Here is a 23,921-nt window from a genome sequence, read left to right as displayed (position 1 = left end):
TTCTTAGCCCTTATTTGCCTCTTTCCTAATAATTACTAATAATTGTGAAGAATAGGAAAAGGAAGAATATGTTTGATCATCAACTGCCCTTTTGAACAAAGGTCACCTTTATGTTACCTCCCAATTTTTAATCCCTTCCTATTTCCCAAAGGTAATGGTAATTTAGTTTTATCTGGTTTTTTAAATTTACATAATTTTTAAAATATTTATAGAAATTAAGTCATGCAGTATGTACTCCTATGACTGGCTTCTTTAATTCAGCATTATGTTTGTGAGTTCAATCATGTTGAATGCAGCCATTGTTGACTTATTTTTAGTAATGCAGAGCAGTTGCATAACCCTCACTTCAATTTTTTTTCATTATTTCCCCCCCAAGGAGCCTCTTTAGACATGAATTTTAATGCCACAGATATACTATATATCTGTGGTATATAAAAGAGTAAGACTTTTCTGACCCTAAAAAACTAATTTTCATCTATTGGAAACAATATTGTCCTTTGAGAATGCATGCTATAGAGTGTTCTAATATATGAATATACCATTTTTAATTCATTCAAAAGTGATGAATATTTGAGTTTTCAGTTTTTAATGCTCTTATGAACATCTTTGTGCATATTATTTGACGCACATATGAACACATTTCTGTTGAATATGTACCTAGAATTTCTGGGTCATAAGATATACATATATTCAACTTTGGTAAATAGTTCCCAATACTTTTGCAAAGTGTTTGTACATGTTTATGGTCTTATCAACAAGGTATGAGAATTCCAGTTGCTCCACAACTTCACCAATATATGATGTACCAAATTTTTATTCTTAGCTATTCTTGTGCATATGTGGTGATGTCTCATTTGTTGTTTTGACATCTATTTCCCTATTGGGTAATAATACTGAATGCTTTATATTTGTTTAATATTTAGTTGGATATGGTGTGTGTATGTGTGTGTGTGTGTGTGTCCGTCACATTCTTATTTGAGTCTCTTGCCTACTTTTCTATTTGGTTTCTATCTTTTTTTTATTGATTTGTATGGGTTATTTATATATCTTATACATGAGTCACCTATCAGTCACATGTCTTATAAGGATAATATTCTCTCTTTCAATGGTATCTCTAACAAACAGAATCTCTTAATTATAATCCAGTTAAATCCAATTGTTTCTTTACTCCAAGTAGCTTTACTCCATAGAGATACTCATGTTTTTAACCATAAGCTTCTTTGCATTGCCTTTAATGTTAAGATCTACAGTCTTAACTCTTTAAATGTTATACTACAGAATTCACCAGTGAAGCCATGTGGTCCTTGTTTTTGCTTTGTTGAGAGGTTTGTCATTACTGATTCAGTCTCTTGTTATAGTATGTTCACGTTTTTTATTTCTTCTTAAGTCTGTTTGATAGTTGTACATTTCTTAGAATTTTTCCATTTATCTAGATTATCTAATTTATTGGCATACAGTTGTTTATAATATTCTCTTTTTATTTCTGTAAGGTTGGTAGTAATGTCTCTACTTTCATTTCTGATTTTAGTAGTTTGAGTCTTTTATTTCTTGTTCGGTCTAACTAAATATTTATCAGTTTTTTTTTATCTTTTCAAAGAAAAAGCTGTTGGTTTTGTTGACTTTCTTTATTGGTTTTCTATTCCCTATTTTGCTTACTTCCATTCTGATCTTCATTATTCTGTTTTTCTGCTAACTTTGGGTTTCGCTTGCTATTCTTGATCTAGTTACTAGAGATGTTAAGTTTCATTTACTGATTTGGTATCTTTTTTCTTCAATATCTGCATTTACAAGAATAAATTTCTCTTTGAGCAATGCTTTGCTACATCCCATACGTTTTGGCATGTGATGTTTTTTATTTCATTTAGCTCAAAATTGTACTTTTCAGCTACAGAATTGCTATTTTATTTCTTTTTGCCATTTCTATCTTTTTATTGATACTCTATTTGGTGAGACACCATTCTCTTGACTTCCTTTAGCTCTTTGAGCATATTTAAGACAGTTGATTTAAAGTTTTTATCTAGTAAGTACAATGACTGGACTTCTCATGGACACTTTCTATTGATTTCTTTTTTTCTGTGAATGGGCCATACATGTTTTTTTTATATGCCTTATAGTTTTTCTGTTGAAGACTGGACATTTTGGACATTATAATGTGGCAACTATGAAAATCAGATTCTCCCCTCTCCTTCAAGTTTGCTACAGCTGCTTTTGTGGGTGTTGTTTTTTTCTTTGGTGAAATTTCTCGACTATTTTTGTAAAGTCTGTATTCTTTGTTATGTGTGACCACTGAAGTTCATGTTCTGCTAGCTTGTGGCCAACCAGTGTTTTGAGAGTTTCCTTAAATGTGAGAAAGAAAGAAAAAAGAAAAGGAAACAAATAAAACAAAAGGAAAAATTACTCTACTGGTCTTTGCAGATTGGCTATGTGTTGGAATACTCTTTCAATGCTCAATCAAGCTATTTACAACTCTGCCTTAGCCTTCATTTTCCATTTGCCTGGACCCTGAAGTTCAGCCAGAGGTGAAAGTTTTGGATCTTCTCCTGACTTTTCTGAGCACACATCCAGTTTTGGGCATGTGAATAGCTTTCTTGACTCCCCAGTAGATGTGGGAGCTTCCATGTATCTACTTTTACAACCTCACCTTTCCCCAACTTTGTGTTGTCTGATGTCCCAACTGTAGGCCCAGACTACTGTAGCCCGTACTTGTGCCTATAAATGCTTTCAACAAATGTCACATGAGATGCCTCTCAGCCCTGAAAATACTCTAAATAGGGAAAAACAAAGGCTAGTCCTTATGCCAGTCCTTCAGGGAGCCAAGAGACAACTTTATTTCAAAAAAGACAAACACATTATTTGAAAATTAGATCCATATTGCTATCTCTGGCAATAGCAACCTGCATTGAAATGTAGGCTGCTGTCATATGGCCACCACTGATATGGGATGGGGGAATGGTAGGTGGACAGCTTAAAATGCCACAACACTTTCTTAGCAGACTTCAGCCTCTTCTTTCTTCACTAAGCCTTCCCCTGGTTCTTATAAGTTCTTGACCAGGTCCAGAGTTCTGTAAAACCCTGATTATGACCATTTTGCCACATCTCTAGTTGCTTTTATGGAAGATGGGTCCCTAGAGCTCCCTACTTATCATTTTCTGTGATGTCATTCCCTGTTGTACTTTTTAATCCACGAATTTAGTGTATTTCTCCACTTATTTACGTTTTCTTTAATTTCTTTCAATAATGTTTTATGGGGATACCTGGGTGGCTCAGTGGGTTAAGCATCTGCCTTCAGCTCAGGTCATGATCCCAGGTCCTGGGATCGAGTTCCACATCAGGCTCTTTGCAGGGAGCCTGTTTCTCCCTCTGCCTGCTCTGCCTGCTGCTCTCCCTGCTTGTTCTCTCTCTCTCTGACAAATAAATAAATAAAATATTTAAAATTAAAAAAATAATGTTTTATGTTTTTCCATGTAATATTTTATAGCTTCCATTACATTTGTTTTTAGGTCTTTGATGTTTTCTGATACACTTGTAAATGGTATAATTTTTAAAGTTTCATTTTTAAATTGTGTCTGGCATATAGAAATATGTTGATTTTCACATATTGGTCTTGTGTTCTACTGCTTTATTGAATTATAAATTCTAAAAATTTGTCTATAAATTTGTTTGATTTTTATACACACAATTGTGCCATCTGCCAATAAAGAGTTTTATTTATTGTGCTAAAATATTTGTACCTTTGACTTCTTTTCATTACCTCATTGGTCTTACTAGGTCCTCCATTACCCTTTTAGATAGAAATGGTGTTGGCAAGCACACTTGTCTCAATCTCAGGGAGAGGTTTAATTACAAACTTAATTTCTTTAAAATATATGGGACTTTTCAGACTTTCTATTTCTTCTTGTGTCATTTTAATATTTTGTATTTTCTACAAATTTGTTGATTTCATTTGAAATTTCAAATATTTTGTTGTTTATGATACCCTTTTATTACAATTAATTATCTATAAGGCATATAATGTTGGATAGTGTTCTGTATATGCAAGTAGATGTATTTGACTAAGTATGTTCAGATTTTCTATATCTTTTTTTTTAAGATTCTATTTATTTATTTATTTGAGAGGGAGAGATCATGAGTGGAGGGGAGGGGCAGAAGGAGAGGGAGAAGCAGGCTCCCTGCTGAGCAGGGAGCCCAATGCAGGGCTCAATCTCAGGACCCTGGGATCATGACCTGAGCCAAAGGCAGATGCTTAACCAACTGAGCCACCCAGGCCCCAGATTTTCTATATTTCTGATGCTAGTTTTAGTTTACATTTGTATCCATTATTGAAAGAGAAATTTTTAAATCTCCACTCTGGATTTTTCCTTCTTTTTTTAAGACTTGCAGTTTTGGGGCCCCTGGGTAGCCCAGTCAGTTAAGCATCCAACTCTTCATTTCAGCTCAGGTCATGATCTCAAGGTCATGAGATTGAGCCCCACTGGGCTCCACATTCAGCGAGGAGTCTGCTTGGGATTCTCTTTCCCTCTGCCCCTCCCCACACTCACTCTCTCTCTTTCTCTCTCCCTAAAATAAATAAATAATTCTTTTAAAAAAAAACAACTTGCAGTTTTTCCTTTATATTATTTGAGGCTACACCTCTAGATACAAGCAAAGTTGGAATCATTATAGCTTTCTGGTAGAGCAATTCATTATTTCTAATAATGCTTCTTTATTGTTTACTTTGTCTAATATTATCTAATCTAATTAGATATCTAATTATATCTAATACTCATCACCTTTCTGTCTGGCTAGTGTTTGCTTGTTACATCCTTTTCCATACTTTTATTTTTTAATATCTCTTTCTTTTGTATCTAAGGTGAGCCTCTTCTAAGCAGAATCTCTCTTTTTTTTGGTATTTGCATTTTTGTTAAATCCAATTTGAGAATTGCCTTCTAATTATTTAGTCTGATCAGATTCAGTGTAACTTCTCATGTATTAGGTTTTAAATGTTACCTTACTGTTTTCTATTTGTCCCTTCTGTTCTATGTTCTCTTTTCTCTCCTTTTGGCTTTCTTTAAGATTACAATTTTTTTTTTTTTTTTTGGTTAATAATTCTATATATTCTTTCTGTTAATGTGTTGTTTTTACATGTTTTCTTCTCTTACTGGTTACCGTATAGATTTCAAAATGCATCCTTGACATATTAAAGTTTAATGTAAGTTACTACTTTTATTGCATATATATTACTGTTTTATAAATCAATATTCAGTTAGGCTTACTCACATATTCACTTTTTCTTTCTTTTTCATCATTTCCTACTCCTCTAAATTGCCTCTAAGAACACCTTTTGGCATTTCCTTTAGTGTGAATTTTAAAATTATCTTTATTTTGGTTTTATTTGCTAAGAATACAGTCTTTGGCTGTAGAATTCTTGTTGGAATTATTTTCTTTTAACACTTTGAAGATATCATTTTACTATCTCTTGTCTTCCTTAGTTCATTTTGAGGAGTCAGCCTGAAGTCTTCACTGGCATTGTTTAGTAGAAGGAAATATTTATTTTATTCACTGTCCACCCCCCACCCATTTTCTCTTTGTTTTTACTTTCATGCAATTTTGCTAAGATATATCTAAGTATTTATACTACTTGTGGTTTCAGGACTTCTTGCATTTCTGATTTGATGTCATTTGTCAGTTTTAGAAAATTTTCAGTTATTATCTCTTCAAATATGTGTCCTGCTCCATTTTATTTCTTCCCTCTTTCTGATAATCTTACTACACATATTTTTGACATTATATTGCTTATGTCTTATATGATTTTTTTCTTTATTTTCCATATTTTTCTCCATATGTTTCAATCTGCATATTTTCTTTTGATCTAACTCCTAGTTCAGTAATTCTCACTTTGTTGTGTATAATTTGTCACTAAGCCAATTTACTAATTATTAATTTTCTTAATTTCAGTCATTAAAATTTTATTTTCAGAATTTTTTCTTTGTATAATACTTAGTCTATGTTGATATTTTACTCCTTTTAATTCCTTGAACTATATTAATAATAGTAATTTTAAAATCCATATTTGGATTTTCTATATTGATTTCAACTATCAATTTTTTTCCCCTTGGTTTTTGGTCAGGTCTTTTTAAATACCTTGTTATTCCTGCTTTATTTGTGAACATATTTGGCTAAAAAAATTTTCTAGAGATAACTTGAGTCTCTGGGTAATGTTATTTTCCTCTAGAGAGGATTTTATCTAACATCTGACATACACTAAACTAGTAGCATCCAAATAACCTTAATCCATTTAGGGACTGAGTTGGTTCAAAGCTGGCTTTTATTCCTTTTGATGGATGAGCTATTTCTGGTTTCCCTTACTTCTTGGGATCACAACTGAAAGACTGGGATACTTATCAGAGCCCCTTTTCCTTTGCTGGTTTGCAATTTTGCCTTCTTCTACCCTGAGACTCTGTCAAAAGCCTTGTTAAATTTTTCAGTAGCACCTGTCATAATTGATAAATGTCTTGAGAAGAAAAGCAGTGCCAGGGTTTTTTTTTTGTTCATTTTCTAAAGGCCAATGGTTTTGTCTTCTGACCTATTGTGGTTTTAATACTGCAAATACCTCTAGGGTGTCAGCTTAACTTTCTGGTTTCTAACATCCTCTTTTGTTTCTAATTTCTGTTTTTATTTTGTTTTGTTGTAATTTTCTACAAGCTTATATATGAGTTTAAAAATGTGTTATTTTTTTATCCAGCATTTATAAGTATTTGTATCAGGAGGTTTTCAGGTTTCTTTTGTGTGGATTTTTTTTATATCTAGTCTTCCATAGTCTGGATTTTATTTTTTTCACCTATTCAATTGCATTTATTTAGAACCAGTATATACTTCTATTGCTTTCTATCTTTTTTCTATGCTATCACTGCTAGTATTACCAAACCATACAAAAATTTTCTGTGGGAATATATTCTATTTAATAAACATTTTAAAGCATTGACTACATAACTAGGACATGTTCTAATTTGTGGGGGTGAAATAAGTAATATATCATCCTTGCCCTTAATGAGTTGATAGTCTATATTTTCTTCTACAATACTCACCTCAAAGGGCTTTCCTAAGATACTGAGATCCTTGGAATCTATTATTCTTCAGTAGTAATGTTTTAATATACTTTTTGAAATAATGGTTTTTATATGGCAATAGGGAACCAGACACCCACTCTAAATTGTGTATGGTGTGATAGAATACCTTTTAAGAAGCTTGCAGTGGAAACAGTGTTCTCAGGAAAGAGAATGATTTCAGTTAAAGCAAGAAGATAGAGGAAACACTTAACAAAGAGCTCAAGATTCTGTGACAGTTTGCTGATTACAGAGCAGGAGTTCCAGAAAGCAAGTGAAAGGGCATAGGATGGGATAACAGAGGTGTCAAGGCAGACTGAATGTCTTGTGGAGTATGGTCTAGTCAAAATGGCTGATTAGGGGAAGGATAGATAACATTTGGTGTTAAAATGAAAATAAATACAATGGACTTGGTCTTAGGAGTCTTCTGAGGAAGGTGGGTTCTTGGCCTAATGGCCAACAGACCTAGAAAACAATCTGGACTGAAGTCAGGGGTAAAGATCATCCCCAAGTCTCTTTTCAGCAGTAATGTCCTGAGATGCTGGCAGTTGTGGGGACTGTGGTTTTTCCACATGTACTCAATGTCTGATAAATATCCTTTTTAATTTGTCCCTTCTTGTTCTCTAAAATGTTCTTTATAATACGGTGTTACCTAAATTTGTGATTTTTCATTAGATTTTGCAGTGGAAATTGTCAGAGAACCAAAGGTGTTTTCACCCTCACATAGGAAAATGTCCTTCCTAAGAAAGACTGGTGCAAGGAAGCCCTCATTAAGACCCAGGTAAGACATAGGATCTAGTTAAAGCAATATTTTTCAGACACAAGCTCTCTTTAATCTCAACATGTTTAATTCTGAATTTATCTTCTTGTATATGGATTTTTTACTTCTTTCCATATATCATACACATATGCAAGACACACTTTGTAATTTATTATTTATTTATTTATGTATTTATTTTTAAAATTTTTTATTTTAGTTAGTAAACATACAGGGCAATATTGGTTTCTGGAGCAGAATTCAGTGATTCATCACTTACATACAACACCCAGTGCTCATCATAAGTGCCCTCTTTAATACCCATCATCCATCTGGCCCATCCCCCACCCACCTCCCTCCATCAACCCTCAGTTTTTTCTCTATCATTAAGAGTCTCTTATGGTTTGTTTCCTTTTCTCCTTTTTTCTTTTCCACCTTCCCCTATGTTCATGTTTTCTTTTTAAATTCCATATATGAGTGAGATCATATGGTATTTGACTTTCTCTGACTGACTTATTTCACTTAGCATAATACATTCTAGCTCCGTCCATGTCATTGCAAATGGCAAAATTTCTTCTTCTTTTTTTTTTTTTTTTGATGGCTGAGTAATAATCCACTGTATATGTATATATGCACCACATCTTTATCCATTCATCAGTTGATGGACATTTGGGCTCTCTCCATAGTTTAGCTATTGCTGATAATGCTGCTATAAATATCAGGGTGCATGTACCGGTTTGAATCTGTATTTTTCTATCCTTTGTGTAAATACCTAGTACTACAATTGCTGGATCATAGGGTAGTTCTATTTTTAAGTTTTTGAGGAACCTCCATACTGTTCTCCAGAGTGGCTGCACCAGTTTGCATTCCCACCAACGGTGCAAGAGGGTTCCCCTTTCTCTGCATCCTCACCAACACCTGTTGTTTCTTGTGTTGTTAATTTTAGCCATTCTGACAGGTGTGAGGTGGTATCTCATCATGGTTTGGATTTGTATTTCCCTGATGATGAGTGATGTTGAGCATCTTTTCATTTGTCTGTTAGCCGTTGGATGTCTTCTTTGGAAAAGTGTCTATTCATGTCTTCTGCCCATTTCTTAACTAGATTATTTTTTGGGGGGGTGGGTGTTGAGTTTGGTAAGTTCTTTATAGATTTTGGATACTAACCCTTTATCAGATATGACATTTGCAAATATCTTCTCCCATTCCATAGGCTGACTTTTAGTTTTGTTGATTGTTTCCTTTGCTGTCCAGTTTTTTATATTGACAAAGTCCCAATAGTTCATTTTTGGTTTTGTTTCCCTTGCTTCTGGCAACATGTCTACTAAGAAGTTGCTATGGCTGAGATCAAAAAGGTTACTGCCTGTGTTCTCTAGGATTTTGATGGATTCCTGTTTCACATTTAGATCTTTCATCCATTTTAAATTTATCTTTGTGTATGGTATAAGGAAGTGGTCCAGTTTCATTCTTCTGCATGTTGCTGTCCAGTTTTCCCAACACCATTATTGAAGAGACTGTCTTTTTTCCCCATTGGATATTCTTTCCTGCTTTGTTGAATATTAGTTAACCATAGAGTCGAGGGTCCATTTCTGGGCTCTCTATTCTGTTCCATTGATCTATGTGTCTGTTTTTGTGCCAGTACCATACTGTCTTGATGACTACAGCTTTATAATATAGCTTGAAATCTGGAATCATGATGCCCCTAGTTTTGTTTTTCTTTTTCAGAATTGCTTTTGCTATTTGGGGTCTTTTGTGGTTCCATACAAATTTTAGGATTGCTTGTTCTAACTCTGTGAAAAATGTTGGTGGTATTTTGATAAGGATTGCATTAAATGTATAGATTGCTTTGGGTAGTAAAGACATTTTAACAATGTTTGTTCTTCCAATCCATGAGCATGGAATGCTTTTCCATTTCTTTGTGTCCTCTTCAATTTCTTTCATAAGCGATCTATAGTTTTCAGAGTATAGGTCTTTTACCTCTTTAGTTAGGTTTATTCCTAGGTATCTTATTGTTCTTGGTGCAATTGCAAATGGTATCAATTCCTTGATTTCTTTTTTTGCTGCTTCATTACTGATGTACAGAAATGCAACAGATTTCTGCACATTGATTTTATATCCTGCAACTTTGCTGAATTCATGTATTAGTTCTAGCAATTTTTTTGGTGGAGTCTTTTGGGTTTTCTACATAGAGTATGATGTCATCTATAAATAGTGACAGTTTTACTTCTTCCTTACCAATTTGGATGCCTTTTATTTCTTCTTGTTGTCTGATTGCTGAGACTAAGACTTCCAGTACTGTTAAATAGTAATGGTGAGAGTGGACATCCTTGTCTTGTTCCTGACCATAGACGAAAGTCTCTCAGTTTTTCCCCATAGAGAATTATATTAGCTATGGTTCTTTCACATATGGCCTTATGATGTTGCATTATGTTCCCCCATTCCTACTTTCTTGAGGGCTTTAAATGGATGCTGTATTTTGTCAAATGCTTTTTCTGAATCTATTGACAGTATCATATGGTTCTTATCCTTTCTTTTATTAATGTGGTGTATCACATTCATTGATTTGTGAATATTGAACCACCCCTGCAGCCCAGGGATAAATCCCATTTGATCAGGGTGAATAATTATTTTAACATACTGTTGAGTTAGATTTGCTGCTATTTTTGGTGATATTTTTACATCCATGTTCATCAGGGATATTGGCCTGTAATTCTCCTTTTTAGTGGGGTCCTTGTCTGGTTCTGGAATCAAGGTAATGCTGGCTTCATAGAATGAGTTTGGAAGTTTTTCTTACATTTTTGTTTTTTTGGGACAGTTTGAGAAGAATAGGTATTAACTCTTCTTTAAATTAATTCCCCAAAATAAACAAACAAACAAACAAATAAATTCCCCTGGGAATCCATCTGTCCCAGGACTTTTGTTTATTAGGAGATTTTTGATTACTGATTCAATTTCTTTGCTGGTTATAGATCTGTTCAAATTTTCTATTTCTTCCTGTTTCCGTTTTGGTAGTTTGTCGATTTCTAAGAATTTGTCCATTTCTTCCAAGTTGCCCAGTTTGTTGGCATATAATTTTTCATAGTATTCTCTTATAATTTTTTATATTTCTGTGGCGTTGGTTGTGATCTCTATTTGGGTCCTTTCTCTCTCTCTCTCTTTTTTTTTTTTTTTTTACAGGTCTGGCTAGGAGTTTATCAATTTTACTAATTCTTTTGAAGAGCCAGGTCTTAGTTTTGTTAATCCATTCTACTAGGTTTTTGTTTGTTTGTTTCTATATTGTTTATTTCTGTTCTAATCATTATTTCCCTTGTTCTGGGTTTTAGGCTTTATTTGTTGTCCCTTTTCTAACTCCTTTAGGTGTAAGGTTAGGATGTGCATTTGAGACTTCTTCCTTCTTGACATAGGCCCGTATTGCAATATACTTCCCTCTTAGGACTGCCTTTGCTGCATCCCAAAGGTTTTGGACTGTTGTGTTTTCATTTTCATTTGCTTCCATGTATTTTTTTTTTATTTCTCCTTTAATGTCTTGGTTAACCCATTCATTCTTTAGTAGGATGTTCTTTAACCTCCATGTATTTGAGGTCTTTCCAAATTTTTTCTTGTGGTTGACTTCAAGTTTCACAGCATTGTCGTCTGAAAATATGCATGGTATGATCTCAGTCTTTTTGTTCTTGTTGAGGGTTGATTTGTGACCCAGTATGTGATCTATTCTGGAGAGTGTTCCATGTGCGCTCAAAAAGAATGTGTATCCTGCTGCTTTAGGATGAAATGTTCTGAATATATTTGTTAAGTCCATCTGATCCAGTGTGTCATTCAAAGCCATTGTTTCCTTGTTGATTTTCTGCATAGATGACCTGTCTATTGTTGTAAGTGGGGTGTTAAAGTCCCCTACTATTATTGTATTATTATCAATGGGTTTCTTTATGTTTATTATTAATTGATTTATATATTTGTGTGCTCCCAATTTGGGATCTTCTTGATGGATCTTCTTTTTTTTTTTTTTTTTATTAAAGATTTTATTTATTTATTTGAGACAGAGAGAATGAGAGAGAGAGAGAGCACATGAGAGGGGGGAGGGTCAGAGGGAGAAGCAGGCTCCCTGCCAAGCAGGGAGCCCGATGCGGGACTCGATCCAGGGACTCCAGGATCATGACCTGAGCCGAAGGCAGTCGCTTAACCAACTGAGCCACCCAGGCGCCCTTGATGGATCTTCTTGATGGATAGATCCCTTAATTATGATATAATGCCCTTCTTCATCTCTTGTTACAGTCTTTGTTTTAAAATCTAGTTTGTCTGATATAAGTATGGCTATTCTGGCTTTCTTTTGTCATCCATTAGCATCATAGTTGGCTCTCTATCCCCTCACTTTCAATCTGCAGGTGTTTTTAGGCCTAAAATTAGTCTCTTGTAGGCATCATAAAGAGGGATCTTGGTTTTTATCCATTCTGATATCCTATGTCTTTTTATTGGTGCAGCTAATACATTTACATTCAGAGTGATTATTGAGAGATATGACTTTATTGCCACTGTGTTACCTGTAGATCTGGTGTTTCTAGTGATATTCTCTGGTCCTTACTAGTCTTTATTGCTTTTGCTCTTTTTGTCTCCCCTAAAGAGTCCCCCTTAAAATTCCTTGCAGGGCTGGTTTAGTGGTCACAAACTCCTTTAGTTTTTGTTTGGGAAACTCTTTATCTCTCCATCTATTCTGAATGACAGCCTTTCTGGATAAAAAATTCTTGACTGCATATTTTTCCCATTCAGCAAGTTAAATATTTCCTGCCACTCTCTTCTGGCCTGCTACATTCTTGTGGACAGATATCTGCAAACCTGATCTGTCTCCCTTACAGGTTTAGGACCTTTCTCCCCCCATCCTGCTTTCAGGATTCTTTTCTTGTCTGTGTATTTTGTGAATTTGACTATAATATGCCTTGACAATGGTCGGCTTTTGTTGAATTTAATGGGCATTTTGGGGTCTGTGTCCTTCCCCAGATTAGGGAATTTTTCAGCTATAATTTGTTTGAATAAACCTTCTGCCCCTTTTTCTCTCTCTTCATCTTCTGGGACTCCTATGATATGAATGTTATTATGTTTTAACAAGTTGCTGAGTTCCCTAAGTCTACCTTCGTTGGTCCATTACCTTTCTTTCCCTCTTCTTTTCAGCTTCATTATTTTCCATAATTTTATCTTCTGTATCACTGAATTGCTTCTCTGCTTCATCCATCCTCATTTTTATGGCCTCCATTTGGGATTACATCTTGGTTATAGTATTTTTAATTTCAGCCTGACTAGATTTTAGTTCTTTTATCTCTGGGATTCTCTAGTGTCTTCTATGCTTTTTTCAAGTCCAGCTAGTATCCTTGTAATTGTTGTTTTAAATTCTAGTTCAGATATCTTATTTATATGTGTATTGATTAAATCCCTGGCTGTGAGTTCTACTTCCTGATCTTTCTTTTGGGGTAAATTTCTCCATCTTGTCATTTTGTTCAGGAAAGAAAAGAAGAAAGAAAAAATAAAAACAAACAAACAAAAACAATGAAAAAAAACCCCAAAAACAAACAAACAAAACCCCTAGATCCTTGGTGTGTTTTGGTCAGCCTGTTAAAAGAATGTAGATCCCAAAATTAAAAAAAAGAAAATTTTTCAAAAACAAAGGGAAAAAACCCTGAAAATAAACCAAAAAAAGAAAAAAATATATATGTAATATGTATAAATAAAATTTTTTAAAAAATAATAAAAAATTAACAAGAGGAATTGAAAAAAATAAGAAAAATGAAAAAGCACTCTATGATCAGTAGACTTGGTGCAAGCAGTTGTTTGTGCTGGTCTTCTGGGTAAAGGGTCTGGGCCCTGATTCTCTGGCTGACTTGTTTCAGTGGAAATGCACCTCCAGGGCACAGGGGGCGGGGTTTGCTGTAAGCAGCTCCAGCTTCCACTAGATGGTGCTGTTTTGCTCCCTGAAAGCTTTCAGCACTTATGGATGGGATGAATATGGCAGCACCCTGCTCTCTAGCCCTGGAGTTGAAAGTTCATGGCCCCCACTCTTCAGTGAGCCCTCACAGAAGAGCAATCAGTCACCTCACTTGTATCCCCAGTTTCCATCTGAACCCTGAATTCACCCTGTCTGTGTCCAAGCTTTTTTATCTCAGTCACATGGCTGAGTTTCAAAACTCCAAATTTTAGGGACTCCTGCAACACAGATCCATGCTGCTCCTCTGGGGGAGGGTCTCGCTGCACTTTTGCCCTTTGCCAGGGAGTCCCAGGAAAGCAGTAACATGACCGTGCATAGCAGGACTGTGTAGTAGTTTGAAGTTTATGGCAAAACAGAGCAAAAGCCAGCACCAAGACCCACAGCTCTCAGCAGGCTTTACCCCCTACTATGCCTGGGAACAGTCAGCAGGTTAGTGCCACCCATTCTTCTTGCAACCCAGGGGATCCTGAGACCATGCTGTGACTCCTCAGATTCTGCCCCACTTTGCCACCTGAGTACCTTTAAGCCAGGCACATCCCTCACAGTAGCAGACTTCTAAAAGTTCAGATTTTGCACTCTGCTCCTTATAATACTTTGTGGTAGACTCCATAAGCAGGCTCCCTCCCTGCCGATGTATCCACAGCTGTATCTCCCACAAGTCAACTCTCTTCACCTCCTACCTTCCAAATAAGGCTGCTTTTCTACTTGTAGACTTGCAGTTTTTGTTCTCTCAAACCTCCAATTGATTTCTTGGGTGTTCACAATGATTTGATAACTATCTAGCTGTGTTCAAGGGACAAGAAAAGCTTAGGGTCCCCCTACTACTCTGCCATCTTAACTCCTCCCCACACACACTTTGTATTTTAAACCCATTATTTGTTTCTAAAATTGACACCATGCAATAGATATTATACAATAACATTTTTTAACCTAAAAAAACTATCATGGACATCGTTTCATATCAGTATGTAGAGTTCTACCTCCTTTCATGGTATAGATGTAGCATGTTTGTGTTTTTTTTTTTTTTTAAGATTTTATTTATTTATTTGTCAGAGAAAGAGAGAGAGCACAAGCAGAGGGAGTAGCAGGCAGAGGGAGAAGCAGGCTCCCTGCTTAGCAAGAAGCCTGATGTGGGACTCAATCCTAGGACCCTGGGATCATGACCTGAGCCAAAAGCAAATGCTTAACCGACTGAGCCACCCAGGCATCCCTAGCAAGTTTTTTTATGGACATTTTTATGGACTTTAACAAAAAAGATTTATTTATTTCTTTAAGAGAGAGAAAAGATGAGCACGGAGTGGGGGGAGGGGCAGAGGGAGAGGAAGAGAGAGAATCTCCAGCAGACTCCCCACTGAGCAAGGAGCCTGACACAGGGGTGGATCCCATGACCCTGAGATCATGACTTGAGCTGAAATCAAGAGTCAGACACTTAACTGACTGAGTCACCCAGGTGCCCTTTTACGGACTTTTTAATGGACGTTACATTATTTTTAATTTTTCATGGCCATAAACAGTACCACAATAAACATCTTTATACATATATCCCTGCTATTTGTTTTTCTGGATTGTGTACTACTGTAGTAGCCTCCTAAATGGTTCCTTACTTCATGTCTCTCCCCCTTATAATCAGTCCTAGAGTCAATCTCATTAAGGTTTTACTGCCAGGAAAAAACTCTGTGGCCATTTCTTTCAGAGGTGTCCACTCACCTTTCTTTCTACTTACCTTAGCATAAGTGCCACCTCTACATTAAAACTTTTTCAATTATATGTATGCTATGATTTCCTCTTCTCTGAATGCTAAATGTCTGAAATACAACACAAACACTTAACATGTACTACTTTTTACTGCTCTTTATTTTTTAAGTATGTTTTGCATCTTCTCAACTTGACTATGATTTTCTTGTAGGCCATGTCATCCATTCAATAATTCATTTTTTTATTCAGTAATTACCTATTAATTACTAGGTATATGAAAAGTCCTTAAAGAAGATAAAGATATAGTAACACATACAAATTTGGTAGTCAAAGTCACTGGGAGAATATTTTGCACAGAGAAAGCTTTCTGAAGTATGCTTTCAGTTACTGATAACATTCATTGAGAGTGGTAAGTCCTCTGTCTCTTCTAAATACACTAGATAGACCTCCCTTCCCTTCGGGGAACTGAAATTATTCTCTGAGCATCAATCATTTATTCCTTTTGCTGTTCCAATTTGTACCACTCACCACTCTCCATTATGTCTACAGAAATACTTATTTTCCAATTTAGTTGAGTATAAATATCACAGAAGTCATATAGTTCAGTTTCATATCTTCAGTTAAGACCAAAAGAGAATGGCTCAGGGATACCACAGTTGCAATTCTCTTAAATTTTGTCCCTAGCCCTCATTCAATATAATAAACAGTCATTGATCATATACTGTGTCCCAGACACTAATGTTACAAAAAATGAAATATAGTCCTTGCCTTTAATCTAATACAGAACTAAATAAAATACAAGGCTGACTTTATAATGTTATAATAAAATATTGGCTAATTACTATAAGAGTATAGGAAAGAGAAGGAAATTCTGAGTGAGGACTAGGAAAAGTTAGAGTCAGAAGAGGCCCCAAACTACATTTACAAATTCATGTGCATGTGCAAAGAAATGAGAGTATTTTGGGGGTAGGGCTAAACCTTCCAAGCTAAAGAAATGACACCAACATATAAACTCACAAATATAAAAATACTTAAAAACTTAAAAATAGTCCAGTGGTGTTAAAGCATAGAATGCATGAGGTGAAGGGACATAAAGCATAAGATTAGAAAGCCAGATTGAGACCAAATAATAGAAAGAAGATTTTAAATGAATTATTAAGGAATTTGTATTGCTTAACTGGAAATGAGAATTCCTTGGCATTTGTTGCAACAAGAGTACCAGAAATAACTGTTATATGGATTTTAAAAACATTACCCTGGCAGAAATAGTAATGATATATAAGGAGTCTGAGAATCAGAGACTGAAGACAGAAATAATAGTCAGAAGGTCACTGCAGCTGTTTAGACAAGTGATATTAAAAGTTTTAATTAAACAGTAGGAGTAGAAATGGAAGAGAAGATACAGATTTTAAAATGACTGAAGAGGAAGAATCAGACTTCTGGAATGGTGAAGTAAGAACGTCACAAATTGTCTCCCCATTAAAGCAGTAATAAAACTGGACAAACTTTTCAAAAAAAAATTCAGAACTCTGTAAATTATTTTATCTAAAACATCAGTTTTAAAGAACAACAACAAAAAATTATGAGACATACCCCCCACCTCCCAAGAAAAAACATACAGAAAAGTATCGTTCATACACAGAAGGAAAAAAGCAGTCAACAGAAGCTGTCTCTGAGGTGATTTAGATATCGGACTTACCAAAGTCTTCTAGGCAAATTGCTTCATGAAACAAAGGAAACCATGTTTAAAAAATTAAAGGAAAGTCTTAGGACAATGACTCATCAAATAGAAAATATTAATAAGATAGAAATTGTAAAATAGAACCAAATAAAAATGTGGAGTTGAGAAGTACAATAACTGAAATGAAAAACTCACTAGAGAGAATCAACAGCAGATTTGGCAGAAGAAGCAGTGAACTTGAAAATAGCTCAATAAACATTATCCAGTCTGAAGAAAAAAAAAGAATAAAGAAACATAAACAGAACCTCAGAGACTTGAGAGACTCCAGTAAGCACACCAACATGCAAATAATGGAAATCCCAGAAAGAGAGGAAAGAGAGGGGCAGAAAATTTTTTGAATATATAAAGGTTGAATATTTTCCAAATTTTATTAAAGCCCTAATTAAGACATACAAAAAGCTTCATGAACCCCAAGTAGGAAAAACTCAAAGGATCCACATCTAGACACATCATAGTCAAAATGTTGAAAGACAAAGAGAAAAATCTTAAATGCTACAAGAGAAAATTGACTTATATTCAAGGGAACTACAAAAAGATTAAAGTTTACTTCACATCAGAAATAATGGAGACCAAAGTTGGAATGATATATTCAAACTAAACTCAATGAAAGTAGAAGGAAGTAAATAATAAATATAGTGGAAGTCAACAAAATCTAGACCAAAAAAAAAAAAAAAATAGAAAAAATCAAGGCACAAGTAGGTTTTTTGTAAAGATAAAAAAAAAAAAAAAGATGAACCATTAGCTATACTGGTCAAGGGGGAAAAATGAGATGACACAGATCACCAAAATCTGAACTGAAAGAGAACATAATCACTGACTCTACAGAAATTAATTAGATTTTTGAAGAAATGCAAGGAACAAATTAGACAACTTAGATGAAATTAGTAAGTTTCTAGAAATAACCAAATTTCTGAAACTGACTCAAGAAGCAGAAAATGTGAATAAATCTGTAACAAAAGAAGAAATTAAATTAGTAACTTAAAATAGTCTCACAGAGGAAAGTCTAGATACAGATGGCTTCATTGGAGAAATCTATGCAATAGTTAAAGGACAAATAATACCAATAATAGTCCATGAACTCTTTGAGAAAAGAGAGGAAAAGGAACACTTGCTAAATTATTCTATGAGGTCAAAAAAGTATTATCCTGATCCCAAAGTCAAACAAAGATATCATAAGAAATGAAAGTTACAGACCAATTTCCCTCTCAAATCTAGATATAAAAATCCTCAACAAAATATTAGCAAACCAAATCCAGAAAGATATAGAAAATATTATACAGAATAACCAAATGGGATTTATCCCAGGAATGCACAGTTGCTCTAACATCCAAAAGTCAATTAATACAATATGCCATATTAATAAAATAAGGCAGAAAACTCCACATGATTATCCCAATTGGTGAATGAAAAGCATTTTACAAAATCCATCACCCATTCATGATAAAAATTCTCAATAAAATTAAAATGGAAGTATACCATCTTATTCAAATAGAGGTCATCTATTAAAAAAACTTACAGCTAACATCATACTTAATGAAATAAGTATATAAAGGAGGAAGAATAAGTTGGACAACATGTGGATGTGTGTATAGAGGTTTAAATAATAACTATGACAAAGATGAAGTTGAATGGACAGTTGAAATTTTGAAATGGAGGTCGTGAGAACTAGAGATAGGCTATCAATGAAAATCAAAATGAAATGAAACCATTTCCTCATATCAGTGAAAACTGAAACCCCAGAGGATGCAGACATTACCCAGGGGAAAAAAAATCATAAAGCAAAAGTAAAGAAGATTGAGGATAAAACATTAGGAGCACCTATATTTAAGAAAATGTGAAAGAATAAGTCAGCAAAAGAAATTTAGAAATATTGATCAATAACAACTGATCACTCATGCTCTGCCTCACTGAAATGAGTGCCAGTTAGAGGTTGCTTTGAATTGACAATGTAAAAAGAGGGTTTCCTTGGGAAAAAAAAGACATTATCTCCTCCTCTTGTTTTGGGGTTGTCAAATGATTGGACCACGCTTAGGGTAGATATATAAAAGTTTACATTTATCTCCAAGGAAATAGGCATAGTAACCAATTTATTCACTCCACTTTTCACACATGGCTAAAGTCTGGGGTCACCATCCTTTTCTCTTCACCAATGATGCTTTCTTGTTTTCCAGAAACTTAACAGAAGTCCTCCTAAATACACACCACTTGGAGTTCTTCAGAGAGTTCCTCAAAGAACGGAAGGCTGAAAGCCCCTTGCAATTCCTGGTAGCCATACATAAGATCAGTATTGAGACAAACGAAAAAATGTACAAGTCTCTCTTTGAAAATATAATCAAGACTTTCTTCCATGGCAAAGCCTCTGCTGGTATGCATCCTCTTCCCCTGCTCCCTTCTCCCTTTAGTATCTTAGGAGAAGAGTTTGGCAGAGAACCTGCCTCATGTGAGCCCCCTGAAAGAGCAGAACAGAGCAGTGGCCACATGGGCAGTACTGAGACAAAGATTAAGAGGGACAATAAAAGGAGAGAGCAACAATAATAAATCTAAAGTAAATACTACTATGATAAGTCAAGCACAAGACACTTGTACTTAAATGTGAAATATATCCTCTCATTTAACTCTATTCAGCACTGAAAATAGGATTTTATTTCATCTCTATAAGATAGGAATGAATACCTCCATTTTACTAATGAGGACGATGAAACACAGAAATCTTGAATTCAAACTCAAGTTATTTGACCCTTAAATCAACTAGACAGTAATTTAGATACAAAAGCAAGAGTTAGCTGTATATAAAGTTGGAGTATTCACCTATTATGGGTTATAGAGAGAGTTGTCCTGGGAAGAACTGTCTCCCTGAAAATCTTTGTTTAATAAATTTTGTTTACTTGCCTGTGGAGGGAGGGCAATCTGACCCACGTAAATTCATCTTGGCCAGAAACAGAAGTTGCAAGTAAAGTGTTGACCTCTTATTCTAGAGGGAAAAAAGGGAGGTGAGCATAATCCCATCCTCGAAGTAAACAAATCTATAGCGAAGCAATGAAGATAAAGTCTTTTATTTTGGCACAAATGAACAAATGGGTGTGGGTGTGTGTGTGTATTTACTTGTGATAACCAAGATAAGGCTATAAATTTTATGAAAGTAAAAAAAGAGGTAAAACTGGCAAATGTTTACTTGTAAGAAATATTTACTTGTTGATTCTCAGGAATAAGACAAAGAAGAGTTTGCAGATCTTGTCCTTGATAAGTTTTCAAGTCTTATTAATGAACACAATAGTCTCTGAACACCTGGAGCATATTGCCCTCATGATACTTATTTGTAATCTTGGATTCCCTCCCCATCTGCCCCAGCAGTTTAACTTTAATCCTTTACTCTTCTGCTCTCTTCCTAAACCAAACACTTTAAGCTAGCTGCAGAAATGAGTCTTTTAAATATTTCCTTCCCCTTAAGCACTCATTTTTGAAATTTGAATGGAAGTAAACCAGGACTGTATTTGCTCTACAATTATGCTTTTGAGATTTTCAAACAAATTTTGGAGAGCTCAGAGTCTAACCAGATTAAGGATAAGGGACTGAGTCTCCAAGATGAAAAACACACCTGCTACCTCAGAAAAAGTAGACAAGGAGATGATGACTTTTTTCTTTCTCTTGCATTTTTTAGAAGAGATACTGCAGTGTGATGCCCCTATTATCAAAGAAATCTCTCAAATGCGTCATGTCAGCACAACCACACTGTTAATGCTACAGAGCTTTGTCATGAAATCTCTGGAAGAAAAGTGGTAAGTATTGCTCAGTGAAGGCGATAATTCTTTCTGGAGCTGCTCATTGGCTTCTGAAAGCCATAGTACTCAAGGAGTCTCAAATTTATTCTTATAGTTCACTTCCAGAGCTTCCCTACAAGAGAAAAATCAAATTTATCTTGAATCCTCTACCTACCTACCTGTGCACATGTGTGTGCATGCATGTGTGTGTGCGTGCGTGCATGCACATACACACTTCAGTTCATTTACCTGAACAGTGGAACAATACAGTATTGATAGGCTGACATTAGCAAAGGATTGAAATGGTAAGAAGAGTATTTGTGAGCGTCTTACCATTCCCCAGTTCCCACTTGGCCTTCCTCCAAAAGCTGAGATAGGTTTGCCTTGTTACCTTTTATGTACCAGGTGTTTGCCTTCTTGATGTTCTTGGTCTCCTTCTGGCAGGTTTAAAGATTACCAAGAGCTGTTCCCACCTTATCCTCAGGAAGGGCATATTGAAGTACAAACTGCTAAGAAGCCCTCAAAAACCGCAGCTCACCTACAGGAATCCCAGGTCAGTGAGGAAGACAGTGAAGACAAGACACTGGGGACAAGGAAAGCACTGCTTGGGCATTGTCAACCATGCAAAGAGTTTCCCTGTTAGTTTATTTATTCACCCAAACAACTACTCTTTGGTTATGTTTCTTAATTCATGTTTTACAAAGGAGGACCCTGAGGCTCAGCGAAATTGTTACAGTGGGAATTTAAGGAAAAATCCTTGCCTTCACTCTGTTACTAGAACCAATTGTGTGATAGACACAGCGGTCAGATACATGGAGATCGAAATGTCAGGTTTTTTTACCGTTAAAAACTAGTTTGAAGGGCGCCTGGGTGGCTCAGTTGGTTAAGCGACTGCCTTCGGCTCAGGTCATGATCCTGGAGTCCCTGGATCGAATCCCACATCGGGCTCCCTGCTCGGCAGGGAGTCTGCTTCTCCCTCTGACCCTCCCCCGTCTCATGTGCTCTCTCTCATTCTCTCCCTCTCAAATAAATAAATAAAATCTTTAAAAAAAAACTAGTTTGAAGCACATGGGTTGGCCTTAAAGCCAGATGGGTTTAATAATCCTCTCTGCAGCCAAATTAAACTCAGTCACATGTGCAGCCGCTGGTGTAACGGAACAACTTAGGCCTCCTGGGTGAACCCCTTATTGAATGACAAAGGGCAGGCCTAAGCACAGGAATCCTGCAAACAGAGAATGCAGAGGGTTGAGAGCAGAACATGTCCATTTTCTTCTTCCAAACTCATCAGTTATTTAGCTCATTCTTTCTCCATGCCAGCAGTAAAAAAAAAAAAAAAAAGGAGGGGGGGAAGAGACAGGATTTTTTTCCAGTTTACACAAAAGCATTTTAAATGACAGTATACAATTTTCCAAAATATAGTTTTGTAAGAAAATGGCAATAATTAAATATCGTCTTTACAAAGAAGTTTCATCAGTAAATTCCAGTGCACTTCAGACGCCTGTCCAGTAAGACACATGCTCCCCCCAGACAGGAATGTTACTCAGGAAAGTCTCTTCATATGATTTGAGAAAAAAAAATACATGTTCCTTTTAAATAATCACTTGCCCGATGTGTTGTAGAGTTGGTTAGTATCAGAAAAATTTGAGCCCAGCTCTGACTCCAAAAATCATGCTAAGATGTTTCTGAAAACAGAAATGGACTATGCCCATATGAAAATGTCTACTCCTTGCTTTCTCTTCTTTTTTCCCTCCATGCATGAGTCAGCTCTATGTCAGGGTACCGTGAATGCTGATGTAGGACATTAAGAAGAATATTGCACCCAGAACGACTTCGTTTTAATTTCACGTCTTCCAGTTGCTCTTAGATAAGAAAAGATAAAAATAAACTGTCACGTACTTGTGCCTACTTTGTACCGAGCACTACATTGGAGTTTACATATATAATCGCTAATCCTCACGCAACCCTGAAGGCTATTGTTTCTCTCTTACGCATGGAGACACTGAGACACAGATTAAGTACATTGGCCCAAATTACACAATTAGAGAAAATCTAGACTCCAGACTCCCAAGTTTCTTATCCCAAATCCAGTGATTTTTGTATTTCACTACTGGCCCTCTAAAGCCATGCTTACATTGAAGATCCCTCTTTGTAGAATGAAACAACTAGTTGATCAATAAGATTCTTTCTGACTCCGAATATCGATTTGTCCAAGGGGTAAATGAATTACAGAATGGTCACTGGGTATTAAGAAACAGACAAGGAACTTATAAAACGCATTTGTGTGTGTGTGGTGTGTATGTGCATGTAATTATACTTTCTCTTTTTAATGATTAGAAATGATTTTATTCATTTCCTTATTTCTTCAACATTTCAAATTTGCCTGAGCCATTATTCCCTTCTTGTGAGTTATGCTTATCTCCGACCCCTGTTTCTTCCTATTTTTAGCACTCACCCTCTCTCTCCTAATCATGGCATCTCAAATCTTACTGCTGAAAGACTGTAGTCGAAGGAGCATTGCCAATGGCCCCGTGCCTGGGTAAAGCCAGAATCTTCTGCCCACTAGGCACTTAATTTGGAGAAGGTTTGCAATTCTCTGTTTTTCCTCACCTTTAAATTGGAGCTAAAGATTATTCCTCATAAAGGAGGTGTTGTGAGGATTAAATATAATGAATGTCAAGTTTCTGGCACATAGTAGACTTCCAGGGAACAGCAGCTATACTAATGAATGTGGCATACCCGTCTCTCTTTTCCCAGGGAAGAGGCTGGATGAAAATGATTAGCTTTATTAAGAGCTTTTGCAAGTACCGCAGATTTGTGTCTGATCCCAGGAAGCGCCAGGAATTTGAAGAATATCTTCACCTAGAACTACAAAATAACAAGGAAAGTAAGTTACTTCTCTATTTACTGTCTTCCCTGTTGACAT

General features: G+C 35.6%; 1 protein-coding gene across 1 annotated transcript in view; it reads left to right on the top strand.

Annotated features, from left to right (window-relative positions):
* RGSL1 (regulator of G protein signaling like 1) overlaps nucleotides 1-23,921 on the top strand; it is a 69,875-nt gene that overhangs the window by 32,941 nt on the left and 13,013 nt on the right. The window contains exons 8-12 of the mRNA XM_036078641.2: nucleotides 7,758-7,863; nucleotides 19,412-19,605; nucleotides 20,899-21,016; nucleotides 21,443-21,551; nucleotides 23,753-23,882. Of these exons, the coding sequence (XP_035934534.2) occupies nucleotides 7,758-7,863; nucleotides 19,412-19,605; nucleotides 20,899-21,016; nucleotides 21,443-21,551; nucleotides 23,753-23,882 (657 nt within the window). The remainder of the gene's footprint in view (nucleotides 1-7,757; nucleotides 7,864-19,411; nucleotides 19,606-20,898; nucleotides 21,017-21,442; nucleotides 21,552-23,752; nucleotides 23,883-23,921) is intronic.

This window comes from Halichoerus grypus, chromosome 7, assembly GCF_964656455.1.
Source record: "Halichoerus grypus chromosome 7, mHalGry1.hap1.1, whole genome shotgun sequence".
Taxonomy (NCBI): Eukaryota; Metazoa; Chordata; class Mammalia; order Carnivora; family Phocidae; genus Halichoerus; species Halichoerus grypus.
The sequence above is the reverse complement of the archived record's forward strand: the minus strand, read 5'-3'. Positions and strand labels throughout refer to the sequence as shown.